This window comes from Oncorhynchus mykiss, chromosome 1 (assembly GCF_057628025.1).
Source record: "Oncorhynchus mykiss isolate SJ-2025 chromosome 1, ASM5762802v1, whole genome shotgun sequence".
NCBI lineage: Eukaryota > Metazoa > Chordata > Actinopteri > Salmoniformes > Salmonidae > Oncorhynchus > Oncorhynchus mykiss.
This window is the reverse complement of record NC_143022.1, coordinates 72,102,327-72,128,483: the sequence shown is the minus strand read 5'-3', so window position 1 is coordinate 72,128,483 and position 26,157 is coordinate 72,102,327. Positions and strand designations below refer to the sequence as shown.

Sequence of the window (26,157 nt, the reverse complement as noted above, 5' to 3'; positions counted from 1 at the left end):
TAGGGCCATTCGCTCCAGAAATGTCCGGGAACTTGCAGGTGCCTTGTTGGAAGAGTGGGGTAACATCTCACAGCAAGAACTGGCAAATCTGGTGCAGTCCACGAGGAGGAGATGCACTGCAGTACTTAATGCAGCTGGTGGCCACACCAGATACTGACTGTTACTTTTGATTTTGACTCCCCCCCCCCCCCCCCTGTTCAGGGACACATTATTCAATTTCTGTTAGTCACATGTCTGGGGAACTTGTTCAGTTTATGTCTTAGTTGTTGAATCTTGTTCTGTTCATACAAATATTTACACATGTTAAGTTGCTGAAAATAAACGCAGTTGACAGTGAGAGGACGTTTATTTTTTTGCTGAGTTCATTAGGTTCTTTAATTGTGTGCAGTAGAATGTGAAGGTAACAAATTGACATCAATTGATTTTACACTCAGCTGATTACCTTAGCTACAGGGACCATCTCATCATGAGAGCTGATTGTTAGCTCCGCTCAATGCCTCAAGTACCTATTAGTGTGCTGATACAAATCCCAGAGATGACACACCCAAAACTGCAATGACTTGTTTCAAATTATCATTACTTCTTATTCCCGACGTCACTATCATAACTTGCAATGCACATTTAAAGAGCAAATATCAAAAACACATTTTTGAAATATTTTTAATTGTTCTTTAGCCAAGTGGGAACACCCAATGACTGCACTAACGGAGAGCTTTGTGTTCCCTAAGGGACAGCCACACATGTTCTACACATTTATAGCAGAGAGAGAGGGAGAGCTCAGATAGGGTGGGGGAGTCATACTCAAGAGATTAATTTAGTTTGTGATATTAATATGATTGCAGATTCCAAAAGCACAGATTAATCCTGTCCTGTCCTTTTGTAGATATCATTGGCGACAGCTTGATGCAACAAGGCATTAAAATAGATTACTTTTATATGTCGCATTCTATCACAAGCTAGTTCGTTTCCATCTGAAAGCTCTTCAATCAGACCAAGTGTTTTTCTGTGGGTGGATTCTCTAGATTGAGTATACTATGATCTAGGAATTAAATCAGATTCACCGTGATATACAACTTTTAGCCCTGTTGCTAAGCCCAGTTTTCCTCTGGTCTGCTGCGCTGCACAAAGTGGAGCTCATCACTGGGTTATTTTCTGTGTGCTCTGTCCAGCTGTTCTACAAGTACTTACGTATGCTCCCACACGTGGCTCCAGCCATCCAATGTGTGATTCCTCCACAGCAATCATCAATGAGAGGAGGGAACAGTTGCAGAGTGTTTTCAAAGAATAGGGTCAGCATTGCACATTCCATGCATGCAAGGAACCTATGTTGAGTATCAATGAACAGAGGAGTGTAAATGTGATGAGGTCAGGTCAGACGACAGTTCAGAGGTGACATTGAAATGCCTTGACTCACTACAATGTCATCCAGCTCATAAACCAGCTGGCTAACGAATAGGTGGACAGTGACGACTGACGAGCATTGAAAAAGGACTTTACAATGTATTACAATACCTCAATGTGACTCAGCACACCATGAGCAGACAAATTGCACCACAGGTGTGCTGTCATGTCATTGCACTCACTCACACAACACACGACATTGTAGGTTCCCATAGCAACCAACACATTATTGGCTTCTTGCTAAAGTAAGCGGGGCACCAGTAGTGTTACAACAGAAGTTCAGCTGCATCTACCACAGTGATAAAGCGGTTAATATTAAACATGTACAGCCTCTGTACGAGACTCTTGAGCTCTAGTATACAATTGCCTTTTTAATTTACTTCAATGTATTAAAGCAAATTGCCTCACTTGCAGCCATCGTTGGCATGTATTTGTGAAATGGATGGGGCGTTAGGGGTTGGAGGCTGGGAAAGGAGTTCAGACCAGAGGTGATTTAAGGCCTCAGCCATTAACATTTCTGTTTGAGGTCAACCCAATAACTGGGAGTTCTTGAGACAAAGTGGTAGGGGGGCTGAACCTGATGAACCAGGGCCAGGCAGGAAGTTGTCTTTCAGATGCCCTAAAGGGCTCCACACAGTCTACGCAACAGATCCGATGGAGCTTCTTTTGCGTAGCTCTCTACGTAGTTCTACCAAACGGAGCTGTGAAATCACTGTGGCGAGCCCTTACGGTCAGAAAAATCCCATTGCCACTCCTAGATGAGACACACACCAGAGAGCCCACCACAACACAGGTGTGTCCTCTCTATCGAAACGTTAAGTAATGTCGTGACTAGGTGACATTGATCACATTATGATCACATTTATGTTGCATGGAAATAGATACGTTGAATAGCTATTCTATATTTTTATTTTATTTGACCTTTATTTAACTAGGCAAGTCAGTTAAGAACAAATTCTTATTTTCAATGACGGCCTAGGAACAGTGGGTTAACTGCCTGTTCTAGTGCAGAACGACAGATTTGTACCTTGTCAGCTCAGGGATTTGAACTTGCAACCTTCCGGTTACTAGTCCAACGCTCTAACCACTAGGCTACCCTGCCGCCCCGGGTAGCGACCCTTTTGGAAACACATTACATTGTTGGTCTCATACTAGTGTAATAATGCTGTAATTACTACAGTAATAACATGGTTGCTACGTTTTACACGCGAAATTGCTCAGACAAGTGGAATAAGGAGCATACTAGTGTAATTACAGTGTTACTACACAGGTATGAGAGCAACTTCATGTAAAGTGCCACCCAATTGGATAGTTGACCAATATCCCTGATAAGCTCTAGTATTTTATCATGGAACATGTACTTTGAGAGAATTCACCCTCTCAGCAAGGGATGTTTCTCTTTACCAAAATCAAGGTTGAAAATGTGAATTGCGATGCAAGTAAACTGGCAAGGTACTCCCATCTCTCACTCCCATCCTATGCTCAGCATTACGTCATGACTAAGATATTGGCTGTGTTTACCCTCAAGAGGAGGCACCCATTCTGTTGAGAAGTACGAGGGAGGCGCTTTTCACAAGACATTGGATTGTAGAGTAAGACTTAAACAGCCGTTAGACATCAGCAGTATGACATCTTTTCGATTACCCAAGAGGCCCTTCATGAAATTACTGTAAACTTTTTTTCTCTATGTGTCTTTGTCGCTCTCCTCCATCAAACTCAATTTACTCCACAGAAGGCTATGGTCTTTGTACTCTCACCAGTCCAATGTTAGAAACCAAACACTGACTGTGTTTGTGTATTCTCTTGGTCTTGGTTTTGTCACATCTCTCACTCCCATCCCAATGCTGTCAGATACAAGCTCTTCCAGATACCACAGCAATGTACGCTAAGTATACAACACATTAACGACACCTGCTCCATGACATAGACTGACCAGGTGAATCCAGTTGAAGGCTGTGATCCCTTATTGATGTCACGTGTTAAATTCACTTCAATCAGTGTAGATGAAGGGGAGGACATTGGTTAAAGAATGATTTTTGAGCCTTGAGACAATTGAGACTTGGATTGTGTATGTGTACCATTCAGAGATTGAACGGGCAAGACGAAAGATTGAAGTGCCTTTGAACAGGGTATGGTAGTAGGTGCCAGGCGCACCGGTTTGTGTGAACAACTGCAACTCTGCTGGGTTTTTTATGCTGAACCGTTTCCCACGTGTATCTAGAATGGTCCACCACTCAAAGGACATCCATCCAACTCCAACTGTGGGAAGCATTGGAGTCAACATGGACCAGAATCCCTGTGGAACACTTTCGACACCTTGTAGAGTCCATGCCCCGACAAAATGAGGCTTATCTGAGGGCAAAAGGGGGTGCAAATCAATATCAGGAAGGTGTTCCTAATGTTTGGAATACTCAGTTGTGTCCATCCCATGGCTATAAGGGCACAAGGCGAGACCCAGATGCAGACACGGGAGGCAGATGGTTTGAGTCTTTTGATATTTATTAGTATCCAAAAGGGTAGGCAAGAGAATGGTCATGGACAGGTAAAAGGTCAAAATCAGTTCACAGTCCAGGAGGTACAGAATGGCAGGCAAGCTCGAGGTCAAGGCAGGCAGAATGGTCAGGCAGTCGGGTAGAGTCAAGAAACAGGCAAGGGTCAAAACCCGGGAGGACTAGCAAAAGAGAATAGAAAAAGCAGGAGCACAGGAAAAACACACTGGTTGACTTGAAACATTCAAGACGAACTGGCACAGAAAGGCAGGAAACACAGGGATAAATACCCCGGGAAAAATAAGCAACACCTGGAGAGGGGTGGAGACAATCACAAGGACAGGTGAAACAGATCAGGGCAATGTCTACATCCACCTTTCATAGTGTTTGGGACCTTTTAAGAGATTTACATCAGAACCTTTACTGAATGAAGGTGTTGCTCTTTGTTACCTTATTTCAAACAACACAAAGCACCAAAAATGCAACCTAAAAACTGACAGCAGTTGAATACATGGTGTCTTGGTGGAAATACCGTAATAAACACCTGGGCAGATTCTCAGCCAGATTTAACTCAATGCACCATCGCTATGTGTAACCACAATGAATTATATGCTCTGGTAAAAAATGAAGCTTAGAATATTCTACTGTGTTAAATTATTCAGCTTTAGTTCTGCCTTCAGAGCATCTGGGGCCAAGAAAAGCATGAGAGGGGATCCGAAAACACATTGGCTGTTTAGTTTGACACTGAAATGGACGATAGCATGAAAGCACTGATGGGTCATAATTACGTAAAGTTTGATATCTTGATCATGAGCTTGCCAAATTGATGTTTTTGATAGAGGATGCTTTTGAACGTGCAGTGTTGTCGTGTCTGCGATATGTACATAATGGGCAGCTATTTGAATCTGTTTCGTGTCAAATTGAATTTCGCCGTGGTTTTGTTGTTATAAGGGTCTCCAGCGTAGAGAGAAGAAGAAAAAGAAGAAGAAGAAGGAGAAAGTCTATTGTTTGGAGAGGTTTTTCGGAATTTCCTTAGGATGACCTAAATGCTCTGCCCTTGTAGGAAAAAAGGCTCACTCTTTCAAATGCCATCGGTCGCAGGCCGATTGTTGACGGACTGGATGGTCGTGGGGCTGGAACATAATAATAATAATAATGATTTTGAACACTGCAAATTGACCACAACTAAGCCCCAAAAAATACAAATAATTGAATACCTTGATTAAGTTGAGACAAAATCACGTCTCTTTTTTTATTCGTGGGGATACTTGTGAACCGATTCATTTTCCTAAATTAAACTCCTTTTTAATTTATTTTTACTAAAAACTTTGGAGTTTTGCCAACCCCCTGTTATAGGGTGTTATGGGGTGCAGTAGACTGTCCCACGTAAATCAAGTATATTTGGGCAAATTTAAGAGAAAATATACTTATCAAAATAACAGAAAGTAAATATACGTTTAGCCAGCCTTGACAAATTGACAAATCTGTTTGTTTATTTTTGCTTCCCTGTACCCACCATCTTCTCATTCATAGGTCATAGGTTGTACTGGCATACTATCTGGGTTTCCCAGCCACTCCCCTGCTCGGTGGGCCAGTCAAAAGCACAAGGTGTATAGCCACTGAGCTGTGTACTTTGAAACTCCTCAGGCAGATGTTGCGCGGCTGTCAAAATGTCACTCTGATTTACCTCCAGACTGATCTGGAACGAGGCCTTTTCTCGCTAAACGATCCGGCTGGGAGACGCTAGCGGGACATGTTTATTATACAACAGTTGAGCAGATATCCCTACCTCCCCATCTCCTCCGCTCTGTTTGGAGGATACCTGACACCAGCACAGAAGGACTCTCACACTCACAAGAGGGCATTCATCCATCCTCAGAGAAACCATGTGGTGTCTGCTTTGTACCTTGATCATTGAAAACATGCAATAAAAGTCATGGTTGGAAGCCCCTCAATTTCTCATCAGTTATATTCCCTAGTTTTTCACTCCTTTCATATACTCTTAGAAGACTAGTCACTATCTAGAACCTACAATGGTTCTTCAGCTGTCCCCATAAGAGAACCCTTTGAATAACTATTTTTGGTTCCAGGTATAATACTTTTGGGATCCATGTAGAACCCTTTCCACAAAAAGGTTCTGCCTGGAACCAAAAAGGGTTCTTCTATGGGGACAGCCGAATAACTCTTTTGGAAGCCTTATACCATAGGGTTTATATTACTTACAATATGCCAGGACAACCTATGACCTATATTATCTGCAAATAATATAGGGGAAAGGTTGAGCTATGCATGCCTACAGCACTATCTAGAGTAGGTGAGGATATGCTGATCAAGTTAAACCTAGTTGTGTTCTATGGTAATCAGTTCATGCTTCACTCAGTGCAGCGGAGGTGGTGTATTTCTGTCTGATCTGCACATTCTCTACTGCTGGGATATCGTTTGCACTAGACACAGATCTATAGATTGATTTCTGAGTCCAAGGCAGTGTCACGACTTCCGCCGAAGTCGGTTCCTCTCCTTGTTCGGGCGGCATTCAGCGGTCGACGTCACCGGTCTTCTAACCATCGTCGCTCTACCTTTCATTTTCCATTTGTTTTGTCTTGTTTTCCCACGTACCTGGTTTACATTTCCCTCATAACTTGTCGTGCATTTAACCCTCTGTTCCCCCCATGTCTGTGTGTGAAATTGTTTATTGTCAACGTTGGCCAGCTTCCTGCTGGTTTGCGGCGGGTGTTGTTTTATTCCCCTGCTTTGTGGCAGCCGGTACTTTGTACTTTGTGACGCGGTTGCGTTCTATGCAAATGATTGCCTTAGTAAAGTGCTTTGTCCACTCATCTCTGCACTCCTGCGCCTGACTTCTATGCACCAGCTACACTCACTACACTCACCCCTTGACAGGCAGGTTTAGAACCAGCACCCTCCTCAGCACTTCTTGCTACATGTAGTCGAATGGCTACCCAGACTATTTGCATTGCCCCCTCCACACTACTGCCACTCTGTTGTCATCTCTGCATAGTCACTTTAATAATTCTACCTACATATACATACTACCTCAACTAACCGGTGCCCTGCACATTGACTCTGTACCGGCACCCCCCTGTATATATTGTAATTTTTTACTGCTGCTATTTAATTACTTGTTACTTATTCTTATCCATATTTTTTTTAAACTGCACTGTTAGGGGCTCGTAAGTAAGCATTTCACTGTAAGGTCTACTACACCTGTTGTATTCGGCGCATGTGACTAATACGATTTGATTTGATTGACATAAGTTAGTCCTAAGTATTTCAAAAACTAAAAACATTGTATTTCACTGAACCTCAACTAAATCTTGTAATGAATAATGTGGAAATTAATGGAAGTTAATGAGACTGTGAAGAGACACACAGGCACAGACACACACATACACACACATATGAAAACATACGCACGATACACACACGTACACATGGATTTTGTGTTGAGTAGTGACCTGAGGGTACACACTTAATAATGTATTGTGAAATCTGCTGTGAAATGTATTGTAATGTTTTAAAATGGCATATAACTGCTTTTATGTTGCTGGACCCCAGGAAGAGTAGCTGCTGCCTTGGCAGGAACTAATGGAGGTCCATAATAAATACACGTACAGTAGAAGGACATGGAGGGAGAATATGTACATTTTCCTAATATACATCCCACTGGAATTGCATTTGTATTGATAAATGATGTACATTTACCCACTTTTACCTACTTAGAGTGTAAATGATGGCGTCATTATTATTATTTTGAAACCAGTTGCCTTTCTCACCAATTAGGCTAAATCTTCTCTGAAACATCATGCCGAATTACCTTCCACCGCTATCCATACAGTTGTGTTTATTTTTGATAATCAGGCCTTATACAGAAGCAGTTGTAGTAGGACACCTGAAAAGCAGGTCTGGAATCAGTTAGACATAAGTGTGTGTATATGCATGCAAGTGTGTGTGTGTGCGGACTATGAAGGGTGCTAGAAACTCAGTTGGCTAACAGCTGTTGTCAGGCTGCTGCCCTGCACTGTGTGTCTGGGCACTTGGCCAGCTGGATGCAGTTGGAAAAGAGGGAGGGAGGATGAAGGAGGCCCCTCTCTCTCTCTCTTTCTTTCTCTCAATTTCCCTCTGACTGCTTGCTGTACTAGCTGATACATGGCATGATGGGGGAAGAAGTGGGCCATTCTCTCAAAAGGAGAGCCGCCCAGTCTCATTTTCCCTTCATCTACATGAATGTAGCCCTTTGAAAGGAATGTTTTGTGTGGCACTGAATCTTTGTGACAGTGAATGTAATGGGGCATCTCTTTGCCTTTTGTAGGTGTTGTTGATTGCGGCATAAATTGTGTCTGCTCTGCTTCGTTCACGCTGGCCCAATCAGTGTCCGCTTTCCGGAGAAACTCTGTTGATCCTGTCTGTCAGCATCACCACATTCTCTGATGTTTACAGATTCTATACATGCCACGATAACATACATACAACTATGTATTGCATTGATTACATGCACAATGCACATGCACCTGTCCTATCATTGTTGTCATTTAAGGATGAAGTAATACATCTGAGTGCCTATGAGGCCAACCTTGAGATCTATTCTGGAACGTGTGCAACGGATTTCAAGTAGTTCTAATCAGACATGCAAAGAGACAAGAATCTCACTTGTACATTGTTTTAAATTAGCCTCGGTGTGGACTGTGGTATAGTATTATCATGCACTTGCTCAATAGTTGTTAGTTACTTAACTACAATTTGGTGTTTCTTTTTGCGCTAAATGTAAATCATGTTTTGAAAATGTGGTTTATTGCTCCAGTGACCTATTTCAACCGACTTAAAGAAAAACTCCACCCAAAAACGATCTTTTGGTATATGTTTCATTAGTCCATTGTTGATATAGTCGCCAAATGTGTTGCAGGTCAGCAGTCAAGTTTTCAAGATATATGACTTTCAAAATACAGAAATACAGCCGGTAAGATGCAAAACGCAAAGTTAATCAGGCCTTGCACTACCAGTCCTCTACTCCTGCCGTTCATGAAGGCATTTTACAGTATGTTTGTCTACAGAGCATGCATTGTGAAGGATGGGTTTCAACACAGACATGCGTGGTAATGCACCAATCGCGAACTCACTACTTGATAAACCGGGCAGATGATACTAGATGAAGATGTGTTTTCTTTTATGAATCAAAAGGTATGCTAACCCACTACTGTAGGTTCTTTACTCATAGGACCAGTATTTGGTGATTGCATGCATCGCTGAACCGCAACAGCATTGCAAGGAATGTGGTTGTAATACACCAATTGTAAACTCACTGCTTGATAAACCAGCAGATGATACAAGATGAAGATGTGTTTTCTTTTCTGAATCATCCTCCCTCTAGCCTCTTTACTCATAGGACCTGTATTTGGTGATTGCGTGCGTCTCTGAACTGCAACAGTGTTACAAGGAATGGGTTTGCCCGTCGTGTTTTAAAACATATTTTCTCCTTTTCTCTCATACCAGCAGAAATGATATTTCTGGCCCTGTAATCTTAGTATGAAAAGATGGGAAAATCAGAGAGGATGTGAAGGACGTTTTATGTGCAGACATTTCTTCCCTTCCCCTCACACTTGCTGTATTGAGGAGGCGGTGTGAGCCTAGCTATCGGGGCAGAGGTGGCAAGAGGAGGCTCTGATCTCATTTCTCATGGTGCCACAGGACCAGAGGTTCAACGCTTGGATTGGATTATTAGCCTCTTTTTTTTTCCTTCATCACACAGGCTCTCACCGAGAGTGGGCTATGAAAGTCACACTGGAAGACGCAACAATGTCATTAGAAAAAAGAGGAGCTTGTCAACGTACCCAGACTTCTTTCTAGAGGTGAAAAAAACCTGTTATAAGATGAATCGGGTACATTTTCGCTTTTTATTTTAATATATCCAAACCATTTGTGTTTTAAGGATTCAAATTACTATTAGTTTACAACTTGATAGTGTGGTCGCTGTATCTGACATATCACAACTCTGCCTTTGCCTATAGAATACCATATTCTCACATAGGGTAATACATTGCTAGTGTGCTAATGCCTAAGATTATTTATTTCTATAAACTTGTAATGAACTTTAACATTGAGTTTTAAATTCCAGTTCTTGCTGCTCATATGTGTTATCGAAAAATCTCCATTGTGCAGTCATAAATTGGGGCCTAGTTCTCCTGTAAACACCCAGTCTGACATCTGCACTGAGGGTCTGAAAAATGTAAAGAGTCGTCTGGGGAAACAGAGGAATGTGACGAGAACAGGAAGTAAAAGCCTCTCCTGCAGAGAGGAGAAAAAAAGTCCAGACGCAAAAAATGAAAGCCTCTCTTTCCACTCAGTTCAGCTCCAGCTCATGTGCTCACTCAAGCAACATAGTTTCTGTATCGCATTGCACCAGTGAATTGAATATTTTTTTTGCTGCAATCCTTTTCTGGGGGTCGGGGGAGTCTGAAAATGTTTTCAACTTTATAGACACAGCCCACATAAAGGTAATTCCAAAATAAAGGAAACACCAACATAAAGTGTATTTTTTGTTTATTTATTTTACCCCCTTTTTCTCCCCAATTTCAATCTTGTCTCATCACTGCAAGTTCCCAACGGGTGGCGAAGGTGGAGTCATGCGTCCTTTGAAAACATGACCCGCCAAACCGCGCTTCTTAACACCCGCCCGCTCAACCCAGAAGTCAGCCACTCCAATGTATCACAGGAAACACCGTTCATCTGACAACCAAGGTCAGCCTGCAGGCGATTGGCCCGCCACAAGGAGTCACTAGAGCACAATGAGCCAAGTAAAGCTCCCCCGGCCAAACCCTCCCCTAAACTGGACAAAGCTGGGCCAATTGTGCACCGCCTTATGGGACTCCCGATCACGGCCGTTTGTGATACAGACCAGGATAAAACTGGGGTCTGTAGTGACACCTCTAGCACTGCGATGCAGTGCCTTAGACTGCTGCGCCACTCGGGAGGCCCCAAACATAAAGTGTCTTAATAGGGCGTTGGGACACCACGAACCTGAACAACTTCAATGCACCTTGACATAGATTCTACAAGTGTCTGGGACTCTATTGGAGGGATGCAACACCATTCTTCCATGAGAAATTTCATAATTTGGTGTTTTGTTGATGGTGGTGGAAAACGCTGTCTCAGGCGCTGCTCCAGAATCTCCCATAAGTGTTCAATTGGGTTGAGATCTGTTGACTGAGACGGCCATGGCATATGGTTTACATCATTGTCAAGCTCATCAAACCATTCAGTTACAATGGATGGGGGCATTGTCATCCTTTTGGAGCATTGCCATGGTTGCCAAAATAATGGAAAAAATAATGGCCTGGGATGCTAATTGTTTAATTAACTCAGGAACCACACCTGTGTGGAAGCACCTGCTTTCAAAATATTTTGTATCCCTCATTTACAAGTGTTTCCATTATTTTGGCAGTTACCTGTATCTGGCTGTTTGGCCTGTCAGTCACTTATGGAAGAGAAATGGCCCCCTCCTCTGCTTTCTGCCAGAATGTGTGTAGAACATTCCAGGCAGAAGGACCACTCTGCTAGGATGTAGGGAAAGAGGATACTCAATCTATGGCTCTTTTTGTGGTGGATAAATGTTTATTTCTTCACTTATTGTTGGCGGAAAATGATCTTGTGTTGTTGGGACTTGATTTTATTTGGACTATTAGAATTCAGGATTCTAAACTATTCTAGGGCTTCTCCACTTCAGAGATATGTATGGATTGAATAGTGAAGTACGGTACCTTCATTGAAACATTTGATTCTTTAGCACTCATTATGAAGAAACTTTTGTGGCTGTTGATAGGTCGAGCAGGAGCATTGTTTGGTTATTTCCATGTCTCACCTTAGGATGAATACACATAAAGTAAACCTTTATAGAGCCCTTTTCAGAGCTCAACATTACCAATAGGATTTAAACACAATAGTGGGGGATGTTGAAGGAAATCATTATACTGTATATTGTTAAACACTACATATGCTTTGTAAGTGCGAAGGCACCACACTATTCAGTTAATTGATGTATCTGCTGTTGCCAGTTATATAAATGACTTACATTTATATTGCCATATCCTTAATGAGATTGTGAGCGATTGATTGACTTCAACAATACTGTAGTTTCTGGTTGACCTGTTTTACGTACAGTTAATGATTTCTTGGGTTATTCAAGGAAATTCTCACTCAGATGCCGACATCAACTTGCACGAATTAGTCAGAAAAGACATCTGCATTGACATTTTGCAACTGCTTGTAATGAACTCAATACAATTGAATGACATCTCTCATTGAGTATTTTATACTGTCAGGTTAATAATAAACTACACAGACTGCACTGGAACACATTTACCACTAGAGCCACAAACAGCAACAAAGTGTATACCCTACGTAACGATCTGGGTGTCGTGGGTGTGAAGTCAGGCGCAGGAAACAGAGAGTTGAATATAGTGCTCTTTTAATGCACACACGGTGAACAACGGCCACCCCACGAAACACTGGGTGCTCAAAACAAAATGCCCCAGACACAGGGAACGAAAACAGTCCAGCAAAATCCACGAACAGAAACAAACACGTTTGTCTCCAACATACACAAATGTTACAATAATTAATCCCTGCTGACTAATAAAGCCCAACTAATTACCACAAACTCATAACAGGTGTAACCAATAAACACACAAGGAGGGGGAGGAAAGAATCAGTGGCAGCTAGCAGGCCAGCGACGACAACCGCCGAGCGCCACCCGAACGGGAAGGGGAGCCACCTTCGGTCGGAGTCTTGACACCCTGCCACTGTTTTTTGGCAAACAGCTGAGGGATGGGGCTGGGGTAAATGTAACCACTCTCGATCAAATTCATAGACAGAGCTATGGATACAAGGACTGACCATGCATGATATCAAAATGATTGTTTTAACCATGTTTTGAGGCTTTTGAATTATTATTTTTTTTCTTCAAATAATTAAAGTTAAACATGCTTATATTCTGGGTTCTGATGGGGTAAGCTCATGCAGCCTTCATAAGTTTATATTCTCCAAGAATCAATGGGTAATTATCATTCATTTAAAAATGACAAAAATGTATGTAGCAAATACAGATAGCCCCTTTTTAAAATAAGACTCAAGGTTATGATTTAAAGGAGGGGGTATGGGGGAGGGGTGGAGAAGATGGAGTCTATCCACAGGTGGTCTGTAATTCCACACAGTAATTACCAAGCAGTACATTGTGTGGATTCGGACCACTCAGTCACTCTGGAAGGGCGAGAAAAGGGCGAGCGATGTGGAAAACAGACCGGTAGCGTGATGTCCCGTTGAGACTGAGACCATCCCCAGACACTTAAAAACACAGAGGAAGCACTGTTATTGTGCATTGTCAAAGGGCCTTTTCACAAGCACTATTAAGTGAAGCTAATGAAAGTGGTGGCAAATGGACACACTTTCATTCAATTCAAATGCCATTGTGTTTAAAAGGCAGGTGCATCAACCGTTTTACCTTAAAAGAAGAGTTGTTAGGTAGCCAGGAGTTTCAAACGAAAGGTTAGAATGGTAACATTCTTTGTAGTGCATTATCAGAGGATGACTGAACAATCAAAACTAAGATCACAGCTGCAAAATTTATTTGAATTGTTGAGAAATAGGGATTGGCAGTGTACTAATGGACATACTTTATGTCCTAAATCAGATGATTTTGATGAAGCTTTCTGTTTGTTGTTGCCAAGCAAAGTGGACTCATGTTGTGTCTACTTGTTTCTGTCTCCTCAGATGCAATGGCAACTCCCTCTCCGGCAAAGAGCATGGGTGACCCTGGCATCACCCCACTGTCACCCTCACACATTCAGGTAAGAAACCCACCATGGAATATTCTGCATGGAGATGGATCCATAAGAGCCGTATGAAGTCTGTATAAACAACTCCATTACTGTGGAATGAGAGATTGTTATGAGAGATTCACCACACAGTCCTTTTTAAGTCGTTAAACTAGCCACCAGCTTTTCCATCCAGAATAAATAGCACATCTCCTTGAACGTTGTTGACTCCAGTTTTCTGTCCTCCCCACCTCAGCAAAATGACACGGACTCGAATGCCCACACGGGACCTTCGTTCATCGTGGTGGTTGCTGTCGACTTTGGCACCACTTCCAGCGGCTACGCTTACGCCTTCACTAAGGAGCCAGAATGCATTCACACCATGAGGTGAGCCAAGTCAACGCTGAAATGCAGTTGCTGGGAGCAGGAGGAGAGAGAGAGAGAGAGAAAGAGATCGAGATAGATTGAGGGAGTCATGGGGAGGTGCACTCAGGTCAGGTTGTTCTGTAGCAGTCTTATTGAATATTCCCTGGCAGGTGATGCAGGAGACATTGAATGCATGGTGCTGCTTTCTGTTCTTATTTAGGTCTTATTTAGGCGTAACCATAACAGAAGGGTTGTTGATAGCCAGGTAAAAGGTGTTTATCAAATGATTGCTCCTCTATTTCATTGTCATCCTTTTGGGGCATAGCCATGGTTGCCAAAATAATGGAAAACACAATGGCCTGCCCAGCATTTTTATACATAACCCTAAGCGTGATGAGATGCTAATTGTTTAATTAACTCAGGAACCACACCTGTGTGGAAGCACCTGCTTTCAAAATATTTTGTATCCCTCATTTACAAGTGTTTCCATTATTTTGGCAGTTACCTGCATCTGTGGCGGCAGGTAGCCTAGTGGTTATAGCGTTGGCCTAGTAACCGAAAGGTTGCAAGATCGAATCCCTGAGCTGACAAGGTAAAAATCTGTTGTTCTGAACAAGGCAGTTAACCCACTGTTCCTGGGCTGTCATTGAAAATAAGAATTTGTTCTTAAATGACTTACCTAATTAAAATAAATCTGGCTGTTTGGCCTGTCAGTTACTTATGGAAGAGAAATGGCCCCCTCCTCTGCTTTCTGCCAGAATGTGTGTAGAACGTTCCAGGCAGCAGGACAACTCTGCTAGGATGTAGGGAAAGAGGATACTCAATCTATGGCTCTTTTTGTGGTGGATAAATTTTTATTTCTTCACTTATTGTTGGCAGAAAATGATCTTGTGTTGTTGGGACTTGATTTTATTTGGACTATTAGAATTCAGGATTCTAAACTATTCTAGGGCTTCTCCACTTCAGAGATATGTATGGATTGAATAGTGAAGTACGGTACCTTCATTGAAACATTTGATTCTTTAGCACTCATTATGAAGAAACTTTTGTGGCTGTTGATAGGTCGAGCAGGATCATTGTTTGGTTATTTCCATGTCTCAAATGGAGATATAAAGGGCCATGGAGGCTTCTAAACTGGATTCCAATGACTGTCCTTAAATGTCAGAAGAAACAGTGTTTGCTCCCTCTCTCATCAATGCCTCATTGACAGTCATCATGTCATGGCCCCAGCAGTGTAATGCTCTTGTTAGCACTGGTAGGAGGAGCTGGTTCATTTAGCTGAGGAACCAGCGAGACTGCCATCCTGAGATCTGTACGATCCTCTGACCCATAAAAGACACAGGTCAACTCTTTTCCCTGTGTGTGTCAGGCACCAGGGCCAACCTCCATTTCGACCATAATCTGCATTTTCCCGCTTGCAAAATTTCAACAGAAAATGGGTAACACTTTGTAACATCAGAAAATCTGTCAAAGGTGAAACTCGTCAATTCTGTAATAGTAAAAAAATAAAAATGTTTGTCGGTTAGACTACTAGGTAGAACAGTTATACTAGCACCTACACTGAAATGTAGCAATTATGTGCTTAATAACACATCTTTCTGTGTCTTGGTCATTTTTCTGAGAATCAAGTTGTTTTGTAGGAGTGCTAGATAAAATGGAGTATTATTAATGTCACATCCTTAGGGTGATGAGACACAGACTGGGAGAATTGTCTATTGGGGAAACCTCTCCTGTCATGGGTCATTAACTCCAGACATCAGGTAACAGTTTAGTAAGATATTTTTACTGGTGCTGCCAGACCTTGCAGTGAAAACAGCCGGAGCCCCACGATGATTTACTTTGGATTGAACCATCTGCTCTCTAAATCCTTACAGAAACAATAATAAGCCCTCCGAATGGATCTGTAAAGTTTGCCCATAGCCCGAGGGAACTGTTTTGGGCTGTTTTAATGTTTTAGTTCTCTTATGATAGAGATTTCAGTGTAGAACACTTCTTTGAATAGAAGAGGAATGCATTGCTGTATTGATAGTGAGCATTAGAGATGAAAACAGCTATTCGGCCATGGCTGCCAGTTCCTCTGGAAATTGCCAACACTCTGACAATATTTTTTATTGTGTGTATATTTTTTAGATATAATTTCTGTTCTTGCTACATTTTGCAGTAAGCCACCCTTTTAGTACTATGTAGGCTACCGTGCATTAAGGCTTTTAGTTGGTGATTGCCAGAGGTCTGAAAATAAGCTTGTCTGGCCTCCCACTGCACTAAATGCCTGTCTTACAGACTACGCACAGTGAAAAGAAATGCATCATTTACAGACCGTCACTCCTTAGAGCTATTTTCAGTGAGGCATATTTCATTCCATCTATGGTCGTGTTATACAGTAGGCTAGCTATTTTTCACCCGTCATGTTCTTACATGTTAACCAGTTTAGCCATACTGTGGAGTTATTTGCATTCATCAACAGTTTGAATCACAACCATGTTTTAAGTCCTGTTACGACGACTTACTGTCACATTGTCAGTTAGCCTCAATGTGACAGTTACAACGACTATGAGTTTTGAATAAATAGGCTACAGGTTTAGATTTTTGGATTGTATCAAATGACCATATTAATTAGGGTATATGTTTTAACCCAACATAGATCATTAAAAAAGATTAGGGAGTTATATAGCGTGATCATGCTGTGATGTGATTAGGAGAATAATTATCTCTCTATTATCCATCTATTAAGTGAACATACCATACTCCGTCTATAGTGCTGTGGACATACCATACTCCGTCTATAGGGCTGTGGACATACCATACTCCGTCTATAGGGCTGTGGACATGCCATACTCCGTCTATAGGGCTGTGGACATGCCATACTCCGTCTATAGGGCTGTGGACATGCCATACTCCGTCTATAGGGCTGTGGACATACCATACTCCGTCTATAGGGCTGTGGACATGCCATACTCCGTCTATAGGGCTGTGGACATACCATACTCCGTCTATAGGGCTGTGGACATACCACACTCCGTCTATAGGGCTGTGGACATACCATACTCCGTCTATAGGGCTGTGGACATGCCATACTCCGTCTATAGGGCTGTGGACATGCCATACTCCGTCTATAGGGCTGTGGACATGCCATACTCCGTCTATAGGGCTGTGGACATGCCATACTCCGTCTATAGGGCTGTGGACATGCCATACTCCGTCTATAGGGCTGTGGACATGCCATACTCCGTCTATAGGGCTGTGGACATGCCATACTCCGTCTATAGGGCTGTGGACATGCCATACTCCGTCTATAGGGCTGTGGACATGCCATACTCCGTCTATAGGGCTGTGGACATACCATACTCCGTCTATAGGGCTGTGGACATACCACACTCAGTCTATAGGGCTGTGGACATACCATACTCCGTCTATAGGGCTGTGGACATACCATACTCCGTCTATAGGGCTGTGGACATACCATACTCCGTCTATAGAGCTGTGGACATACCATCCAGCATGATGATGACAATGACAATGATGATAAAGGGCTGTTGAATGATAAACACAGATTGTGCAAAAAAAGAGCCTAAAGTCATATTTCTAATGTTAAAGTTTGTGAGAAACAAATGTGTACTCAGGGCACCATTGGGAATGAGTCCCTGGTCTCAATTTGGCTACCCTGAATAAATAAAAGTGAATGAAAAAAATATATGATTCTTAATTTAGATTAGCAGTAAGCATCCAGTGGTTTCCCCCAAATCTTCCAAATGAGTCCCTCACAGCAGGCTTATCCCCCAGTGAGACTGACCAATAATCTCATCAGTGCACTTAGCAAACATATTCTCATCTTCAAGGGAACCAAACTAATTATAGTAACTAATCCTTAATTTATCCACAACTAGTGTAGCACAATTAGTGTGTCGGTCATGTTGTGTCTCTTTGTTTATATTCATTTTACATTTTTAATTTAACCTTTTATTTAACTAGGCAAATCAGTTAAGAACAAATTCTTATTTACAATGATGACCTACTAGAAGGCAAAAGGCCTCCTGCGGAGACGGGGAGCGACCCAGGACGTGTGCTTTGGGGACCTTTAACAGAATGTGACTGGCAGAACGGATGTTGTATTTTGAGGATGAGGGCTGCAGTAGGTATCGTAGATAGGGGGAAGTGAGGCCTAAGAGGGTTTTTGTTAACAATAGCTGGTGCGCAATCTCTAATATTAAGGAAGTCTCTAGGTTCTGCTCGCTTGAGTTAGAATACCTCATAAACTGTAGACCATACCAAGAGAGTTTCATCTATATTTTTTTGTATCTGCCTATTTACCACCACAAACTGATGCTGGCACTAAGACCGCACTGAACGAGCTGTATAGGGCAATGAGCAAACAAGAAAATGCTCATCCAGAGGCTGTGCTCCTACTGGGCTGTGATTTTAATGTAGGAAAACTGAAATCCGTTTTGCCTCATTTCTACCAGCATGTGCATCTAGAAGCGAAGGAACTCTACATCTCCTTTACTCCACATACATAAATACATACAAAGCTCTTCCTCGGCCTCCATTTGGCAAATCTGACCATAACTCTATCCTCCTGATTCCTGCATAAAAACAAAAGCTCAAACAGGAAGTACCAGTGACTCGCTCAATACGGAAGTGGTCCACTGAAGTGGATGCTAAGTTACAGGACTGTTTCACTAGCATAGACTGGAATATGTTCCGGGATTCATCCGATGGCATTGAGAAGTTTACTACATCAGTCACCAGCTTCATTAATAAGTGCATCAATGACGTCGTCCACACAGGGACCGTAAGTACATATCTCAACCAGAAGCCATGGATTACAGGCAACATCCACACTGAACTAAAGGCTAGAGCTACCTCTTTCAAGAAGCGGGACACTAATCGATAAGTTTATAAGAAATCCCACTATGACCTCTGACGATCCATCAAACAGGCAAAGCATCAATAGAGGACTAAGCCTGAACCCTACTAAGTCGGATTGGAAACTCGTCGGATGTGGCAGGGCTTTCAAACTGTCATGGATTACAAAGGGAAACCCACACGCAAGCTGCCCTGTGACGTGACCCTACCAGATGAGCTAAATGACGTCTATGCTTGCTTCAAGGTAAACAACACTGAATCATGCATGAGCACACCAGCTGTTCCAGACGACTTTGTGATCACGCACTCTGTAGCTGATGTGAGTAAGACCTTTAAACAGATTAACATTCACAAGGCCGCAGGACCAGACGGATTACCAGGACGCGTACTCCGAGCATGCGCTGACCAGCTGGCAAGTGTCTTTTCCCTGATATTTTCAACCTCTCCCTGACCCAGTCTGTAATACCTACGTTTCAAGTAGACCATCATTGTCCCTGTGCCCAAGAACGCCAAGGTAACCTGTCTAAATGACTATCACCCCGTAGCACTCACATTTGTAGCCATGAAATGCTTTGAAATGGCTCACATCAACACCATCATCCCAGACACCCTGGACCCACTCCAAATTGCATACACCCCCAACAGATCCACAGATGATGCAATCTCTATTGCACTCCACACTGCCCTCTCCCACCTGGACAAGAGGAACACCTATGTGAGAATGCTATTAATTGAGTACAGCTCAGTGTTCAACTCATCACTCTAACTAAGCTCATTACTAAGCTAAGGACCCTGGGACTGAACACCTCCTTCTGCAACTGGATCCTGGACTTCTTGACCGACCGCACCCAGGTGGTGAGAGTAGACAACAACACATCTGTCACGCTGACCCTCAACACGGGGGCCCCTCAGGGGCGCCTGCTTAGTCACTTCCGGTTCTCCTTGTTCACCCACGACTGCGTGGCCACACACAACTCCGACTCAACGGTAGTAAGCCTGATAGCCAATGACGATGAGACAGCCTATAGGGAAGAGGTCAGAGACCTGGCAGTGTGGTGCCAGGACAACAACCTCTCCCTCAATGTTAGCAAGGCAAAGGAGCTGATCGTGGACTACAGGAAACTGAGGACCGAGCACGCCCCCATCCACATTGACAGGGCTGTAGTGGAGCGGGTTGAGAGATTCAAGTTCCTCTGTGTTCACATCACTAAGGATCTATCATGGTCCACACACAACAACACAATCGTGAAGAGGGCACGATAACACCTCTTCCCATTCAGGATTCTGTAAAGATTTGGCATGGGCTCTCAGATCCTCAAAAAAGTATACAGCTGCACCATTGAGAGCATCTTGACTGGCTGCATCACCGCTTGGTATGGCAACTGCTTGGCATAAGGCACTACAGAGGGTAGTGTGTACGGCCCAGTACATAACTGGGGCTGAGCTGCCTGTCATACCACACGGCACCAAGTCTGGAACCAACAGGACCCTGAACAGCTTCTACCCCCAAGCCATAAGACTGATAAATAGTTAGTCCGGGTAGCTTTTTGGTTAACTATTTAACTATCTGCTACTGTTTATTATCTATCCTGTTGCCTCGTCACTTTATTTCCAGTTATATGTACATATCTACCTCAATTACCTCGTACCCCTCGACTCAGCACTGGTATCCCGTGTATATAGTCAAGTTATCACTACTCATTGTGTATTTATTATTACTTGTATTATTATGTGTTATTGCTTTTGTATTATTTCTCTCTTTTCTTTCTCTCTGCATTGTTGGGAAGGGCCTGTAAGTAAGGATTTCACTGTTCGTCCACACCTGTTGTTTATGAAGCATGTGACAAATAAAATTGGATTTGATTTGACTTGAGGTTCAGAAAGCCATTAATGACTGACAACGAGGGACTGATGAGGACACACTACTTTAGTTTGTGTGATTGACCTTAGATGTGTCTGTTGTCTGCAGACAGTTTTGTTAAGGTTTGTAATGTTGACAGGATTCATTAATGCTTTTAAATGCATTCTGCCTTATTCAGACATATTGAGCCATTTGACACAAATAGAGAAAATGCACTGCAGGGAACTGTCTGGTGGTTTCAACAGATTAAAGATAGATGAAACTAAGATAAAAAGTAAATAGATTAAAGATAGAGGCCCACCCACAACCAAATTGGAGAATGTCCCCCTAATAAAGCACAAGATGCCGAAATATGCTTTTTGTAGAAAAATGGATCAATTAGCTGCCATAACTCAGTTGTTCATTGGTTTAAATGTTTTGTGGTCTTTCCTAGACGCTGGGAGGGCGGCGACCCCGGAGTATCCAATCAGAAGACGCCTACCACCATCCTCCTGACCCCGGACAGGAAGTTCCATAGTTTCGGCTACGCAGCACGTGACTTTTACCATGACCTGGATCCAACCGAGTCCAAGCACTGGCTCTACCTGGAGAAGTTCAAAATGAAACTCCACACCACTGCGGTAAAGACATACATGCACACACACACACACACACACACACACACACACACACACTTCCCTTATTACTGTCTGCCCTTGTGCAGGGCTGGCAGCTTGGCTGCCCTGAGATGACTTTGCAGCAAGCTCTTGAAGTTCTGTGTTCTGTGCAAAGTAGGAGGTAACACAGCCAGTAACTATTTGCTCAGGCTAGTGTTATTGCACATATTTCACCATAGAATTATGACTGGACATGATTTGGATAAGGCTATTCAAGTATGTTGGCTCAATCTGTCTTAGTGTTTATCAGTAGATGTCTGTTTGGTGTTTCAATTAAAATCTTACGATAACATGGAACGTTTGTTTTCTCTGTCATCATTTCTTTCCCCCAATCAGAATCTCTCCATAGACACAGAACTCCATGCAGCCAATGGGAAGCGAGTAAAAGCTATTGATATTTTTGCATATGCTCTGGCGTTCTTCAAGGAACAAGCACTTAAGGTAAAGTATTAACAGGTTCTACTGCACGGTATATATTTTATGCAAAACGATACACTGAGTGTACAAAACATTAGGAACACCTTCCTAATATTGAGTTGCACCCACTTTTGCCCTCAGAACAGTACTCAATTCATCAGGGCATGGACTCTACAATGTGTCGAAAGCGTTCCACGGTGATGCTGGCCCATGTTGATTCCAATGCTTCCCACAGTTGTGTCAAGTTGGCTGTATGTACTTTGGGTGGTGGACCATTCTTGATGCACAAGGGAAACTGTTGAGCGTGAGAAACCCAGCAGTGTTGCAGTTCTTGACACACTCAAACTGGTGCACCTGGCACCTACTACCATACCCTGTTCAAAGGAACTTCAATATTTTGTCTTGCCCATTCACCCTCTGAATGGCACACATACACCATCTCTCAATTGTCTCAAGACTTAGAAATCCTTCTTTAACCTGTCTCCTCCACTTCATCTACACTGATTGAAGCTGATTTAACAAGTGACATCAATAATCATAGCTTAGCTCATGTTTTGTACACTCAGTGTATATTGAATACATGTATCTGTTATGAATTAGAAATAGCTCTTAATACTCAGTGATAGTGCTGATGTTATGGTGTGTCAGGGAAAACAGATACCATGTTTGATGTGATCCCGTGCAGGAGTTAAGTGACCAGGCGGGTGCAGAGTTTGACAACACAAACATCAGATGGGTCATCACAGTGCCAGCCATCTGGAAAATGCCAGCCAAGCAGTTCATGAGGGAGGCAGCCTACAAGGTGGGTGGGCCCCTGTCAATCAACACGCGCCCATGTTCACTCGCATGCAATCACACAGAGAGGCACGTACGCTCATGCATATACACACACAGACACACAGTCAAATATTCAATTCGAAAAACTGTCTGTCTGCCGTATTCTGCTCTCAACATTTCAAACGACAATGTTGTTGCAGATCAAACCATCTATCCCCCTCAGTGTAAATGATGCTCCCGCATAGTCTCACCACTGGCTCTTAACAGGAAAGCCATCTGTCGTTTGACAAAGGTACTGCAGGTACTTGGGAGAGAAAGTGATGACAGGGAAAGATTAGCTTTGTCGCTGCTGTGATATATTGCAGATAGGAGAGAGGTGGGTGACTGCTCTGGGGCTGCAGTGGAAGACCACCATCCTCCCTCTCTCCTGCATGGGGGCAGACCACACTCGTCCCTCTCTCCTGCATGGAGGCAGACCACACTCTTCCCTCTCTCCTGCATGGAGGCAGACCACACTCCTCCCTCTCTCCTGCATGGGGACAGACGACACTCCTCCCTCTCTCCTGCATGGGGGCAGACCACACTCCTCCCTCTCTCCTGCATGGGGGAAGACCACACTCCTCCCTCTCTCCTGAATGGGGCAGACCACACTCCTCCCTCTCTCCTGCATGGGGACAGACCACACTCCTCCCTCTCTCCTGCATGGGGACAGACCACACTCCTCCCTCTCTCCTGCATGGGGACAGACCACACTCCTCCCTCTCTCCTGCATGGGGACAGACCACACTCCTCCCTCTCTCCTGCATGGGGACAGACCACACTCCTCCCTCCTCCCTCTCTCCTGCATGGGGACAGACCACACTCCTCCCTCTCTCCTGCATGGGGGCAGAGCACACTCCTCCCTATCTCCTGCATGGGGGCAGACCATACTCCTCACTTTCTCCTGCATGGGGGCAGACCACCCTCCTCCCTCTCTCCTGCATGGGGGCAGACCACCCTCCTCCCTCTCTCCTGCATGGGGGCAGACCACCCTCCTCCCTCTCTCCTGCATGGGGGCAGACCACCCTCCTCCCTCTCTCCTGCACGGGGGCAGACAGACTGGTCCACAACTGCGGTAGAGGAGAGGGAGGAGCGCTGGAGGGAGCCAACATGGAAAGGGATTACTTCATCACTATGAGTCGTCCCAAGAGAGAGAAATAATATGAGGATAGGACAGTGGGACAAGGGATAGCAGGTAGTGGGTGCATACTGAGGATGAGAATAGAGGCAGAGAATGAAGTGGCTATTGTGAGAATTATCAATAGACTGTGAGAATAAATATTATGACAAATCGCTTGGTACTACAGATCATTAGACAGTATAGTGAAACTCCAGTGTATACTATTCCTCGATACAGACATGCCAGCTCACAGCATCACAGCATAGTGACACAAGCAGGGTTGTTTGTTCCCCCCACCCCAGAGGAGAAGAGTGGTGGGAGGGAGCTCCAGAGCTGTATGATGAGCACATGGTGGTATAGGTGTGGTACTCTGTGTAGACTGTAGAGGAATGTCAGGGCAGAGGCCTGGAGGAATGGGTGTGTGCAGAGGGACGGGGGGGGACGGGGGGGGGGGGTATAGTACATGGGAGAATGTCAAATCCCACCGGGCAAAAACTGGTTGAATCAACGTTTCCACGTCATTTCAACAACAAAAATGATACTTGGTGACGTTAAAACAACTTGGAAAACTGATTGGATTTGCAAAAAGTCATCAACGTAAGGGAAAATGTATGCACTCACTGGATAAGAGCATCTGCTAAATGAGTTTGGTATTTTTTTTAACCCAACTTCTAACCTAAATCCAATGACATGGTGACATGTTTTGTTGATTTCACATTGAATTCACGTTAGTGGACTGCAAATGTAAATCAGAGCTAGACATTGAAATGACGTCTGGGCCCAGTGGAATGGGTGTGTCAGTCTGTCTGAGGCTGAAGCACCGGACAGAGACACCACCCTCCCCTCTGCAGTGAACAAAGAAGATGGGCTGGGGAGAGAGAGGGAGAAGGGAGGGGGGAGAGAGAGGGAGGAGGGAGAAGGGAGGGGGGAGAGAGAGGGAGAAGGGAGGAGGGAGAGAGAGGGAGAAGGAAGGGGGGAGAGAGAGAGAGGGAGAAGGAAGGGGGGAGAGAGAGGGAGAAGGGAGTGGGGAGAGAGAGGGAGAAGGAAGGGGGAGGGAGAAGGGAGGGGGGGGAGAGGGAGAAGGAAGGGGGAGAGAGAGGGAGAAGGGAGGGGGGAGAGATATAGAGGGAGATGGCGAAGGAGAGATGTGAGACGGAAAGGAGAGAGGCTTTGTAGATGGCTTGACCACTTGATATCTGCAGTGGGGATTGAGGTACAGTAAGAGGGGGAGGATGTTCGGGGGGATGGCAGTGGTGGTGGGGGAGGCTGCGTATCTGCAGTGACTCAGCATCCTCTGGCTTTATAATTTATTATTGGCACTGGGGGAAGCAGGCACACTTCTCCCTTACCCTTACTCCTCCCTCTTCAACTTTCCTCCTCCCTCTCCTCCGCCACAACAAGATCTCACAGAGCGGAGGGATGTGATGCAATGCTCAGATTTTATACGTAGTCTGTCTTTTTCTGTGTGTATTGTGGATAGAAACACAAACCAGCTTGCACAGCATGTGTTCATTGATTGGCTTCCATTGTTCTGTTGATCGATAAGTCTCCATTGTTCTGCTGTTTGATAGGTCTCCATTGTTCTGTTGATCGATAGGTCTCCATTGTTCTGTTGATCGATAGGTCTCCATTGTTCTGTTGATCGATAGGTCTCCATTGTTCTGTTGATCGATAGGTGTCCATTGTTCTGTTGATCGATAAGTCTCCATTGTTCTGTTGATCGATAGGTCTCCATTGTTCTGTTGATCGATAGGTCTCCATTGTTCTGTTGATCGATAGGTGTCCATTGTTCTGTTGATTGATAGGTCTCCATTTTTCTGTTGATCGATAGGTCTCCATTTTTCTGTTGATTGATAGGTCTCCATTTTTCTGTTGATCGATAGGTCTCCATTTTTCTGTTGATCGATAGGTCTCCATTGTTCTGTTGATTGATAGGTCTCCATTTTTCTGTTGATCGATAGGTCTCCATTGTTCTGTTGATCGATAGGTGTCCATTGTTCTGTTGATTGATAGGTGTCCATTGTTCTGTTGATTGATAGGTCTCCATTTTTCTGTTGATCGATAGATCTCCATTGTTCTGTTGATCGATAGGTCTCCATTGTTCTGTTGATCGATAGGTGTCCATTGTTCTGTTGATCGATAGGTCTCCATTTTTCTGTTGATCGATAGGTCTCCATTGTTCTGTTGATCGATAGGTCTCCATTTTTCTGTTGATCGATAGGTCTCCATTGTTCTGTTGATTGATAGGTCTCCATTTTTCTGTTGATTGATAGGTCTCCATTTTTCTGTTGATCGATAGGTCTCCATTGTTCTGTTGATCGATAGGTCTCCATTGTTCTGTTGATCG

The 26,157-nt window shown here is 43.7% G+C and overlaps 1 protein-coding gene across 2 annotated transcripts in view; it reads left to right on the top strand.

Moving 5' to 3' along the window:
• Positions 1-26,157, top strand: part of LOC110528078 (heat shock 70 kDa protein 12A) — a 49,219-nt gene that overhangs the window by 6,023 nt on the left and 17,039 nt on the right. For both annotated transcript variants that reach the window (XM_036983876.2, XM_036983878.2), the window contains exons 2-6: positions 13,668-13,744; positions 13,968-14,098; positions 21,235-21,421; positions 21,794-21,898; positions 22,560-22,676. In XM_036983876.2, coding sequence (XP_036839771.1) covers positions 13,668-13,744; positions 13,968-14,098; positions 21,235-21,421; positions 21,794-21,898; positions 22,560-22,676 — 617 coding nt within the window. The remainder of the gene's footprint in view (positions 1-13,667; positions 13,745-13,967; positions 14,099-21,234; positions 21,422-21,793; positions 21,899-22,559; positions 22,677-26,157) is intronic.